Source organism: Embiotoca jacksoni, unplaced genomic scaffold (assembly GCF_022577435.1).
Source record: "Embiotoca jacksoni isolate LCO1_2020_lvr unplaced genomic scaffold, fEmbJac1.0.p SCAF_12, whole genome shotgun sequence".
Lineage (NCBI taxonomy): Eukaryota > Metazoa > Chordata > Actinopteri > Embiotocidae > Embiotoca > Embiotoca jacksoni.
Genome location: NW_027185252.1, coordinates 15,276,851 through 15,288,511, shown reverse-complemented (window position 1 = coordinate 15,288,511; position 11,661 = coordinate 15,276,851). Strand labels below are relative to the sequence as shown.

General features: G+C 39.8%; 2 protein-coding genes across 3 annotated transcripts in view; both read right to left on the bottom strand.

Annotated features, from left to right (window-relative positions):
• Positions 1-647, bottom strand: part of disc1 (DISC1 scaffold protein) — a 42,141-nt gene extending 41,494 nt beyond the window's left edge. The window contains exon 1 of one of the 2 annotated variants that reach the window (XR_011178020.1): positions 6-647. Coding sequence is in view for 1 of the 2 variants with exons in the window: in XM_069145056.1 (XP_069001157.1) it covers positions 6-75 (70 nt within the window). In the remaining variant the exon portion in view is untranslated. The remainder of the gene's footprint in view (positions 1-5) is intronic. The other variant, XM_069145056.1, reaches the window with a different exon arrangement.
• Positions 648-2,095: 1,448 nt separating this feature from the next.
• Positions 2,096-10,105, bottom strand: tsnax (translin-associated factor X). Its single transcript, XM_069145054.1, has 6 exons — positions 9,832-10,105; positions 8,893-8,982; positions 8,653-8,767; positions 8,112-8,242; positions 4,480-4,601; positions 2,096-3,735 (listed from the first exon to the last, which is right to left on the bottom strand). The coding sequence occupies exons 1-6, from the start codon at positions 9,845-9,847 to the stop codon at positions 3,358-3,360; spliced, it is 852 nt and encodes a 283-aa protein (XP_069001155.1). The 5' UTR covers positions 9,848-10,105; the 3' UTR covers positions 2,096-3,357.
• Positions 10,106-11,661: the final 1,556 nt, after the last annotated feature.

Below are 11,661 nucleotides of genomic sequence, written 5' to 3'. Positions count from 1 at the left end.
TTTACCTTCAGTGACTTCGCAGTGGTGAAGCAGAGAGTTATTGTTACACTCTAGTCCCATCAGTCCAGCGAACATCTTCCCATCAGCAGAAAGGCGTTTAGTATTCAGAAGTCAGAGATCCCGGTAAAAACACGGAGCTACACCAACCATGTTTTCAGAAAGTGGAGCCCGGCAAAGGGACTGATCTCATTTCCGTTGTGGAAAACTGAACCCAGTCTGTGATTTATTTCCTCCACTTTTGGAGTAACGCGTAAAAGCGGCTTCCGTGCGCGATCCTTTACCCGTGACAAACATTTCCAGTCACAAGTATTGATCGTATATCAGATTCTGTACATTTGTCCTCTGCGGCAAACAAGTGGTTGCTCATGAAGAGGCGGTGTGGAGAAAAAAAGACGGTCTTCATGTCATGTTTCTTGATGGGAAAAAAAAAAAGAAAAAAGGGAAAGAGATCCGATGGCTTGTTGTGATGGCAGACGTCGGAGCCTCCGAGACAAACCCTTGTCTATCAGCCCGCTCATCAATCAGTCGGTCAGTAATCCGTTAGCCGCTGCGCCGCTGCGCCGTCGTGCGTCGTGTCGGTGCAACGTGAGGAGCTCCTACGTGTTCAGGAATTTGACTCCAGACTTTTTCAGACCGCCTCAGAAAACTCAGCGGGCAGCCTGTGAATGCAGCAGCGGACACAGGACCGGATTGAACACCGCTGCTCTTTGTATTATTGCAGGCTTTGTTTTACGACCACTGCAGATAGAGAAGAATAAGATGGAGGAAGACATGCTGTTTCTCCCCTTTCATCTCAAAGTCACAAAAACAGGCCATATGTATACATACTGTATACTTATAGACGATATTTGTTGAATGTATTTTTTAAAACGAAGTCATTTAAGGATAATATGTCCCTCCGTGTTGGAAGACTACATGTGAGGTTCATATAATTATCTGTGTGCACAATCCAATGTTAATTTTGCACATTAGAGGGAGTATACAAAAGTGTTTCTTTGTTTCTGCGCTGAGGGAATCCACCAGGAGAACAAAACTGTGGACCCCACATAGAGCAGTCTTTTCAGCTTCCTTCCCACACATCCAAACCCTCCTTTCATTCAGCTCGGCTGGCTGATGGACAAGTCTGAGATAAACAGCTCAGTTCAGCAGAGTGCAGCCTGCATATTTGTCACTGGATGATACAAGAAAGGATGAACTGTTTCACATGCAGAGGAAGATCACCTGCCCACTATTAAGAATTAGAGGCACAAGCTGACTGTGAACGTGACTTTAATCTTTGGCTGCCCTCTGTGGCTTTTCACTTTGATTTGTAGTCTGGGCACATCTCGCCTACCTATAAAACATCAGAGCAGATCTGTGATGAAATGCTGTCCAAAGAAACGAGGAACAGGGTCATCACGCGTTCTCCTTAGGGGAACACGTGACTAGAAAAATGTAGACATTATAGCTGAATTAACTTTTTCACAGGAGACATTTTAACTACATGCTACATTACATTTCAACAACTGCTAAACAGAGTCATCATGTCTGCTGTGAAAAAGGTCAATGAACAGGATTCATTTAGGAACAATAAAGAAACATGAGTCCTTTGATGCTGGGAGCGAAAACAAAATGTAAAGAAAGATAAATATAAGTTGAACGCAGCTTACACTGGTCCACACTGTCTATCTGTTGCTCCTTCATCATCTACACAGACTGGATGGACTCTTCTTGCAGACATTTTGACCTGTAGCTGGTGACACCATTGATTTTAGCTCTAACAAAAAGTAATTTAGTGTGCCACCTCACCTTCTGCTCACTCCACGCATGAAACTGCAAAGAGTCTATCCAGCTTTGACCAGCAGATGTCAGACTGCACATAGATTTAAGAATGTGCTTTTTCTATTCACTCGTTTCATTTACTTTTAGAGGTTATATTTTTTAATAAGTGTGAGCAAGTCGTCCGGGATAACTGACTGTAAACATGCTGTAAAGCATGTACATGTCTAGAAGTACGTGCAAGTCGTCTACCTTCAGTTTGTTTTGTTTAAAACACTCTAAAATAATGTTTCATAATTCTTTATTTAAATTGGCTAAATGAATATGATTCCAGACATTTTCAATAGTATATCTTTTATCTTTTTTATTCGAAAAAAAGCTGAACCAAAACAAACTAAATGAATGTGCAAAAAGCCTGTAAATTATCCAGGTTGAAAATACTTTTTATAGCAACGTATAGCAAGAAATTATCGTCTTGCATTTAGGTAGGTTTAGATCACACTGCTACAGACTAACGACTTTCAGTTTTTCTGGCAATACTTACCCTCAAAAGGAAAACATGAGTCAGGGTGTCCATGTGTAGTACTTACATTGGCCAGCAGGTGACAGACTTATATTACACTGAAAGCCTGCTGCTCAGTCTGCAACGTCAAGTGTAACAAATTAATAATCTTATGGGATATGGAAGGATAATAAATTGAGCCAACACACGTACAACAACGAACAAAAAAAGAATTAGTAATAATTCTTTTAAATTTATCCTTAATTTTTTAGACAGCAGATGATCAGGATAGAAATTAGAAACCTGTGGTTTGAATAATCTGACTCATAAAGTAACATTTCCTCAGTTAAATCTGACATTAAAATCTTGTTTCCCCAGACCCAAATAAAGGCTTCTTTTACTGATGATAGATTATAAAGTCAATACTTTGTGGCCATCCACAAACACAGGAGGCCTGTTATCCAGTGACTCAAACATGGAGGAAACAGCAGGAGGACATCAGCTCCCTAGAAGGTATATTCCTCCACTTCTCAACCTTACTGTCAACGTACGTCACTGCAGTGTGGTGAGGACCGTTTAAAGAGGGTTGAATGAGGATATATATATATACATATATATATATATATATATATGTATATATGTGTGTCTCAGAATATAAACGTGTAATGAACGAAGGTCGCGTGTTCCTCCTCCTCAGTGAATACAGTGAGTGCAGACAGCCAATGGTTCTACCTTAGATGATCTGTGTGATAGAGAGAGAGGAGGGAGTAAAGGGAAAATAAAATAAACACACACACATTATCAAAGCAGCTTAAAGTCTGGGAGAGCATGATAAGTTTGGCACAGAACTTTTATTCATGCAAAGCAACTGAAGTCATCAGATTTTTATCAAAGTAAAAAAAAAAAAAAAAAAAAAAAAAAAAAAAAAAATGGTCTATTGTAACACTTGTTATTGTAATACTAAAAACAAAATTAGCAAACATGTCACCAAACATATGAAACATCTGTCAAGTTCCATTAAAACCGCACAGAAACATCAAAGTGGGGCTAAACTGAAGGAGACAATGACACAACAGAGAGAACATTGACGTGGAGGATTAAACCACCCCTTCCTCGGTGTCCATGAGTGTGGTCCGGCTGGAGAACACGTCGGCCAGCATGTGTTTGGGGATCTCGGAGCCGCGGACGCGCAGGGCGTAGCAGGCGTCTTCTACTTTGCCCAGGCTCTGGCGCAGCGTGTGCAGCTTCTTGGACACCTCGTAGGGGCCCGTGTTCCCGATGTAGGAGAAGCCGTCGTGGATCTGCCGCAGGAACTGGCTCAGCTGGAAGGGCGTGTCGATGTCGCCGTTGCCCACGCTGCTGATGCACATGCGCATCAGCTCTCCCGTCAGGTCGGCCACGCCCAGCAGGTAGTCGGCCGGCGTCACCTGGAAGGTCAGGACCTGAGCTCCCAGCGGCAGAGCTTCAGCTGAGCCCTGAGATGAAGTAGAAGTAATATCCAAATCATACACGGAAGTCAACGAAAGACAGATTATACGACCGCTCTGGGATCTTTCGTTTCAACAAGGAAGTCTCAACCCTACAAGATGTGCTGTCCCCCTTGTAAAAGTCCAGATTCTTTGGAGCAGGATGATGCTTTTAGTAGAAAACTCTGTGTTTTGTCGTAAAAAGCATCAAGCTATTTAGTCTGCATCAACAGACAGTTATCAACAGGCAGAGTGGATAAAATTATAAAATGACATAATGACACATAATGCTCATGAATGCAGTACACAGAAACACCCAGTGCTGCTTTGTGTGACATCTCCACTGCTCTGAAAGGAAATCATGTCAAATGAACTCAAAATATGAGGATTTTCTTTGAGAGCTTGAAGTCTTGCTGAGAGTTTTCTGAAGAAGATTGCTGCAACTCTCATCTCTGTGCTTTAAATATGAAGTTACATGTCATATGTTTGCATAAAGTCAGGATCTGTGCTAAGCTAAGCTAAATGCCTGCTGGCTATAGCTTCATATTTAGCATGCAGACATGAGAAAGGCGTCGATATAACTCCAAGCAAGAAAGTGAATCAACGCATGTCCAAAAATGTCAAAACGATTCCCTAAAATCTTCATAAATTTGTCTTTTAGAAAATGAAATATATCGACAAAAAACTAAAACTAGGTGGTTTAATACATTAAATTATATGACAACTTAACCATGAAGTCTTCTTTAAATTCACCTTTGTATCTGCCTTGTCTGCTCTCATGAACACCAGTCGGGCGTTGATCTCCTCCAGGCTGATGAGGCTGCGATGGCGGATGTAGTGCAGGAAAGAGACGGCCTCCACGTACTCCTGAATCCCTAATGTACAAACGTACATTTAAAAAGGATCAACACAAAACAATCGGCAAGTGCATCCAGACATTTCACTGGTCGAGCTGCTGAAACGAAACGTGATGGTGGAGGCTGCTTTTGTTTGAAAACGTCTACTATGAGTAAAAGCTCGGCTGTGTATCAAATGAGCAGAGCCGTGTGTAAACACGACATGGTATCTGCACAGTATAGATCACAGTTGCAGATAGGGATTCAAATAAAACCTGTTTCCTGTCTCTGTCTTTTGATAGAACAACAGCAGCCATTTTTTGTGCTGGGCTGAGATGACCCCTCATTTGTTTTCTGGCCCTGAGTAAACAACAATCAAATAATCACAGGACGGAAGACTTTGTGTCTGAAGTTTACTTTTGGAGCGGCAATTGAACTTCAAAGGGCGTCCTATCTCCCTGCAGCGAACCACAACGTGCCACACAGAGCCAGCCGGAGGATGTGCTTCATCTCCACTTTGCTCTGAGGAAACTTTCGCTGCTCTTCCAACCGCACGGCGTTTACATGGACTGAGCTGATGCACCGTGTCAAAACTCAGAGCTTTCTTAGAGCGTCTCTGCTACTCCACTGCTTGGTTTTCTAAAATCCCCAACCAACCACTGCTATCCTCCGTCATCCACATGTGACCTAGACTGGACTGTAACACTTTACTCTGGATCAAATATTAGAGTAGAGCTCCACTGATACTGGATTTGATAGCAGATGCCGATAATGGGGAGAAAAAGAGGTTTATTGGGGATTTTGATATATCTGGGATATTTATTATATGTTATGATATTCTTACTAATTATAAAGAACTATTTAAAAAGCACATGGAGCCATTTCTATTTTATCCCAGGCGTCTCTTTTCATTATGTCCTGTAAAAAAAAGTTGTAATATTGGCCAACATATACACTGATATCTGTGATAGGCCAACATTTGCAGATAAAATTGTACGGCAAATATCAGTCAAGCTCTATATTAAAGGCTCCAAAAAAATGTTTTGTCACCCGGCTTCTTACTCTAAGAAATAAAGTCTTACATGACGGCATTTTCTGCCAAAGTTTTGTAAAGTAAAATTTTGTTTATTTCAGATGACAGATTTCACCTGATGAGACTGCACCAATTACCATGTTGCAAAATCCGATTGGATTTTATCTTATTTATTTATGAACATATTCAACAATATAGAGATATTCTTGCTGTCAGGGCTTTTAAAGGAACTGTTTCTCACATCCTCTTCTTATGCAGTATATAGTAGTAGTCATACATTTTAGGCCGCAACCTCTATTTGGCAATTTTTTTTTTTCAGAATCTTTATCGACAAAAAAACTAAAAAGCTGCTCCAAACATTTAAACATTGTGAGCGGCTCCACGGTTGTGGCACTGAGAATGTGAGCCAATCTGAGGCAGACAGGATATGACATGAAAAGGTTACGTGAGCTTTGAGGCCGGCGGAGTTCAGTTCCCGAGTTTACTGCCAAGAGCGGTTCATCATATTTACTCTGAAGCAGCAGTTCAGGAGGGATTAATAAAGTTGAAGTCAGTTACCTTTGGTCTTTGAGACCCAGAAAAAAAAATGACTGGACATCACGTCTAAACAATAACTCAGGGGAAACCTCCGGGAAATCACAGACTTTACTGGCACAATAGTTGGAAAAGTTGAAAGTTGAGCGTGAGTGTGTGTTTGTTTGTGTGTGTGTGTGTGTGTGTGTGTGTGTGTGTGTGTGTGTGTGTGTGTGTGTGTGTGTGTGTGTGTGTGCGGCCTGATGGGATCAGAGCTGCAAAATCAGTCTTAAGAACTTGACTGCTGCTTAAATACTGTATGTTTGAAAAACGTCATGGCACACATTCGTGTGCCGAGAGGATTTAAAGATTAATTGAGCTCATTGTTTGACTACACAGCGGTTCACCGAGTTGCAGGTGAACCATGAAAAAAGCCCCACTAGTAAATTTTTGTTTGCAAAGCCTCAGCTGCTCGCTGGGTCCAACTCAAGAGTTTGTCAAAGTGCCCTGTTATCAGTGGCAATTACATTCAGGACTTGGCCCACAATATCTTTGATGGTCCTTATATAAAAAACAGACCAATTACACAAGCCTGGGGACTTCTCTCCCAGCCAAGATTATCTGGAGAGTCCTAATCTAATAAAGACGATAAAAATAGGGGGAAACACGAACCGTCTAATTGGTGGGAAGTGCCACTAGTCACGTCGTGAAGGATGCAGCAGTGATTCCTGAGTGACCGCAATCTAAAAATGACTTCCCCATCTGCTAGATAACAGCTCACCCTCGCTCCCAGTAATGGCTTCCTCCAAACTCTGCAGACATTGTGGCTACGCTAAGAAAAACTGGTGCTGATGCTAGTCGCAAAACAACTTTATCAGAGGGTGTGTCCAACACGTCCAGGCCTGCAAGGTCACGCTCTCACACCGACTTTACAATACATCTATAGAGAGCGAACAATGACTCAAACATAAATATATTCATTTATACAGGTAGGAATCAATAACTAAATTCATAAACAAATAAAAAAAATGATTACATTTTGGCAATCAAAAAGGACATGATGGAATCTATTAAATCAATTTCCATGCACCAACTTTTAGCTAATTATTTCTGTATTTCCACGCCAATATGTTAATTAGGTGGGCGGTCCTAACATCAGTGTACAGCTGGATTGCCCAGCTGGACGGAACGAGACAGAAGCAAACGGTTTCTATCACAACACAAACTAGCCTGGCTACATTTTTATTAACTACACAAAATGGCTTTGAGTGAGTGAACAAACTCTGACTTTATCAACAGACACAAAAATACATTCATTTATTTATTAATTAATGCACAAATCCAGAAATAGCCTAAATCAAAGTTGATGTACTCATGACACTCGTTTAATTATGCCTCTTTTCATTACGAAAATGTATTTATTTTTTTATCTATTTGCCTAATTGTTAAAACTTTAAGTTTTCGTCCTCCATGTCCATCTAAAGAGAAAGACTGCAGCACAGACAGTTTCTCATGGAAGCTCCCATTTTATCAGGTTTTTAAATCATGTCCTTTGCTGGAGCTTGTTTCTCTATTCCGAAATATAGAAGGAGTTAAACTCCAGACCTAAAGAAATATACAGTAAACTGTAGATATAATCTATGTACTGTATATAAAATTGTGGGGCAGTCTGCTGATCTTCAGATTTGACCCAGACAAGTATAATCTGGCGGGGACAGATTTGGTTAAAGGGCTGGAAGACTCCAGATAGAGTTGATTAGAATATGATTGACTGGAGATATGTCTCTGAAATATATTAAAGTTTGTCTGGTTTGTATTTATCTTTACTTATTCTCAATTTGCGCTGCTGCCTGTCTCGCCCAGGAATCCCTTTAAAGAAGAACTTTTTAATCTCAACGGGCCTTTTCCAGGTTAAGTAAAGGTTAAATGGATAAATCATTTTTTTACTAAATTGATGTACTAATTGAACGTGCCTTTTTTTACAAGGTGTATGTATAACTCACCTGGAGTGAAGGCTCTGTGAAACTGAAAAATATCCTCTCCCCTCAGCTCTTCTGCAATTTGACCAATCTTCTGCCTGACTGCATCCAGTTTTACGTCGGCCTCATTCAGAACTTCCTCTGCATCTGGAACACTTCATACCCAAAGAAAACAGATGTTAGGAAGCAGAGCATGAACACTGGAGTTGATTAAATCAGTAATTCAGTTGGTTCATTGACACCGAGTTATCTTTTCTTTCGAGGCATTCATCATTCAAATGATTTTCCTTTAATCCCAAAACTTCCTGTTTACACTAAAACAACATCTGAAGGCTGGTAGAGACTGAGCCAAATGTGGATGATCTCTTGCATCAATAATGCTTTCACATTATTTTTCAAAGCTTCTGATTATACCAATGACATAAATGCATCCTAAAAGACACCACAGAACATAACCCATCGAAGTCAGAAGCAATCCTTCGTTAAATGAGTAAAGTGAAGAAATCTATTGTACTTTTTCATTTTGACAGCACATAATAACATATCTTTCTAATATTGTACATACTTGGTCACTCTGTGCAAAAGAAAAATAGTCCTCTTGCTTTCGATGGTGACGTCTCGACTGATCTTAACGAGACGCTCATATTTGTCGTGTTTGGTGTCGAGCTCCTGCTGGAAAACTTCAGAGAAAGAAAAGTTTAAATACGGACGATTTATTGTTTAAGAAAAAAAAAAAAAACAACACCAACCACATGGGTGAACAGTGCAAGGTGTGAAAAGTCATGATGTTGGGGGATGCAGTTACCTCTGAAGGCAGCAACGACAGATGAGGACGGGTTGGCGCTCGCATCATGCTCCTGCGCTGCATCAAAATGTTTCCGGGGGCCTCCTTCACCTGAAACAGCGCAGAAAAAGTCAGGCGATGTTAAATAATTTAAATTCTTTGGGCACTGCATCAATTTTGCCAACGCTTTTCAGTTTCCTCGCTCGTTTATCCTGATGTCATCAGTTATTTTTGAGTTGGGCTGAAAACTATTCCAGCTGTAGGTATGCAAGGTGAAGACTTGGCAAAGGATACTGTAGAGTTGTGTAAATTATAGGATCTAACGTTGTTGTTGTATTTAAGGAAATATAATAACAATCTTATTTTTACCATTTCTTCTTCTAAAAAAAAATAAAAATAAAAAAAAGAAAGAAAAGAAATCTGTCTTTTGCAAGTCCATAAACAAAAGGGGAGAGAGACATTAATTCAAACTACGAGAGAACATCATTAAAATGTGAACTAAAGATTAAACAATTTGTCAGCTGACAAAAGAAATAAGATGCAAACATTTCGATAATCTAAATGACTGTTAAACTCAATAGCATGGTCCGTTTTTAAATCAGGGAAACACCAAAAAGATCCGTGTTTTTGTTTCGTGTTTTATGATAATAAAGTGATCACGTGTGTATTTTGGTTTGATGGTCAAACACATCATGACTGATTATACAACAATCAACGTGAGCTACAGGGCGACTGCTGTAACAAGACAGACTGTTAGTTTAAACACTAACACGTGGTTTAATCTCTGATATGAGTTTACACAGATTTCACGCTGCGTGTTAGTTTAAAGTAAAAAAAAAAAAAAAATCCTGTCGGATATCCAGCTAATCTCCTGCTAACAGCGCTCACAACAACTCTTAACAATACATCTCGCACAAAAACGTAGTTTTTCTGAGTTCAGTCTTCAACTGCTGCACTTACCTTCTCGTTTATTCATGTCTCCGGTGTTGTGTGTGAGTTTAGTTAATGTTAAACACGGTTAGAGATCTGGTCGAGCTGTTTCAGCCACCGACGTCCGCGCTGCCAAACACATGTGACAAGTATTTCACTATTAAACAAGACGGTCCCGCTTACCCGAAAAACTAACTATCTCTGAGCGATAACAAACAGACCGAGTAGTCTCTAAATAGCCATTAACGCGAAAGAAATGGTGTTTGTTTGTTTTGTTTTTGAAAAACAGGCATTAATGCGGACCGCCCTCATCTCGGGGCTTTTACGCTATTTGCTTGCGTGCCAGGAAATGAAAAGAAGTGCATGACGGGAGATGTAGTAACATGCCTTTTTTTAATTTATTTATTTATTTATTTTTTAAAAGCGTTTCCCAATTGAACAAAGCCCTATTTACTGATTTTATTTTTAATCATTTCAAACTTTTACAAATAATTTCAGTTATATGTAACAGCCATAACAGCACATTTGTATTGGTAGCTGTTGAAGCGCATTTTGACATAGGCCTATAACAAATTGTATTTTTCCACTTGAAATGGACTTTTCTTCAGCATTAGTGTCGTGCATGGTTCATCGCTGCAGATGCTGTATTTGCTCATTATAAACATAGTCCTGAATTAAACTTACTAAGAGCGTAGAGTGACACAGCTGGCCAGAAAAATCACTTTCTATTTTAAGTTAAAATCCTAATTGGGTAATTAATCATCTCCAGACTGATATCCTAGATTGGCCCGTGTCATTTTCTGCTATTAAAGTGTGCATCATCCAACCTTTCTTGATCAGATTACTCTCCTCTCCATAACCCCTCCTCCAGGGACTACTGTCGACTGTGTACGTGCCACACAACTGGTGCCAATTTGAGCTTACATTTTGCCTCTGTCTCTGCACAGCGCAGCAGAAACCCGGTTTAATTAATAGTGCGATGAGTGACAAATCCCAGAAATGTGCAGAGTGACATGTTATCTAAATATGTGTATGCTTCATGACAATCTAATTAAATAATCTTACAATATGCATCACAATAGTAGATTTAAACCCCATCCAAACGCAGTCAATAGCTACATAAACTGCACACTAACTAACCGTTCAGTTTATCAGGTCTTTATACAAATTATTCCTTTGTTGTGTGTAAGGAATTTCACATATGCAAGCCAGGAATGAGGGCACAACACTGACGTTGACTCGAGATGCCTTCAGGGCCTTCCTTCGAGCTCCTACATTTCAACTTTCAACCTGCTGTGTTTTTGTGGGTTTTTTTGTGGAGTAATTATAATAAAATAACTGCACTAGTAATGGTTCTCCAGTGGTGGAAGAAGTATTCAGATCGTTTACTTAATTAAAAGTACCAAAACATCAATGCAGAAAAACTCCATTACAAGTAAAAGTCCTGCATGAAACATCCCACCAAAGTAAAAGTACGTAACTATTAGGAGTACAACGTAAGTAAAGTATTTAATGTCTTTAATATTTAATATATATATATGACATCATTAGATTATTAATAGTGAAGTATCCTTGGGTAAGCAGCATGTAACTGTTGTAGCTGCTGCAGGTGGAGTTAGATCGAACTTCTTTATAACCTTGGACAGCAGATAATGAATCTGAAAGGTCATGAGATGATTACTGGGCGAAGAAAGAAGACAAAGCAAATATGGTCTCTGTTTTGGAGCTTTTTCTCTGATCTAGGCTGTGTACATCACCTGTCTTTGCGGTGTAAGAATTTCCCTGTTTCATTTAGGTTAGGTTAGGTTAGGTAGTTACTTTATTAATCCCCGAGGGGACATTTTTTTCTATGTGTCCTGG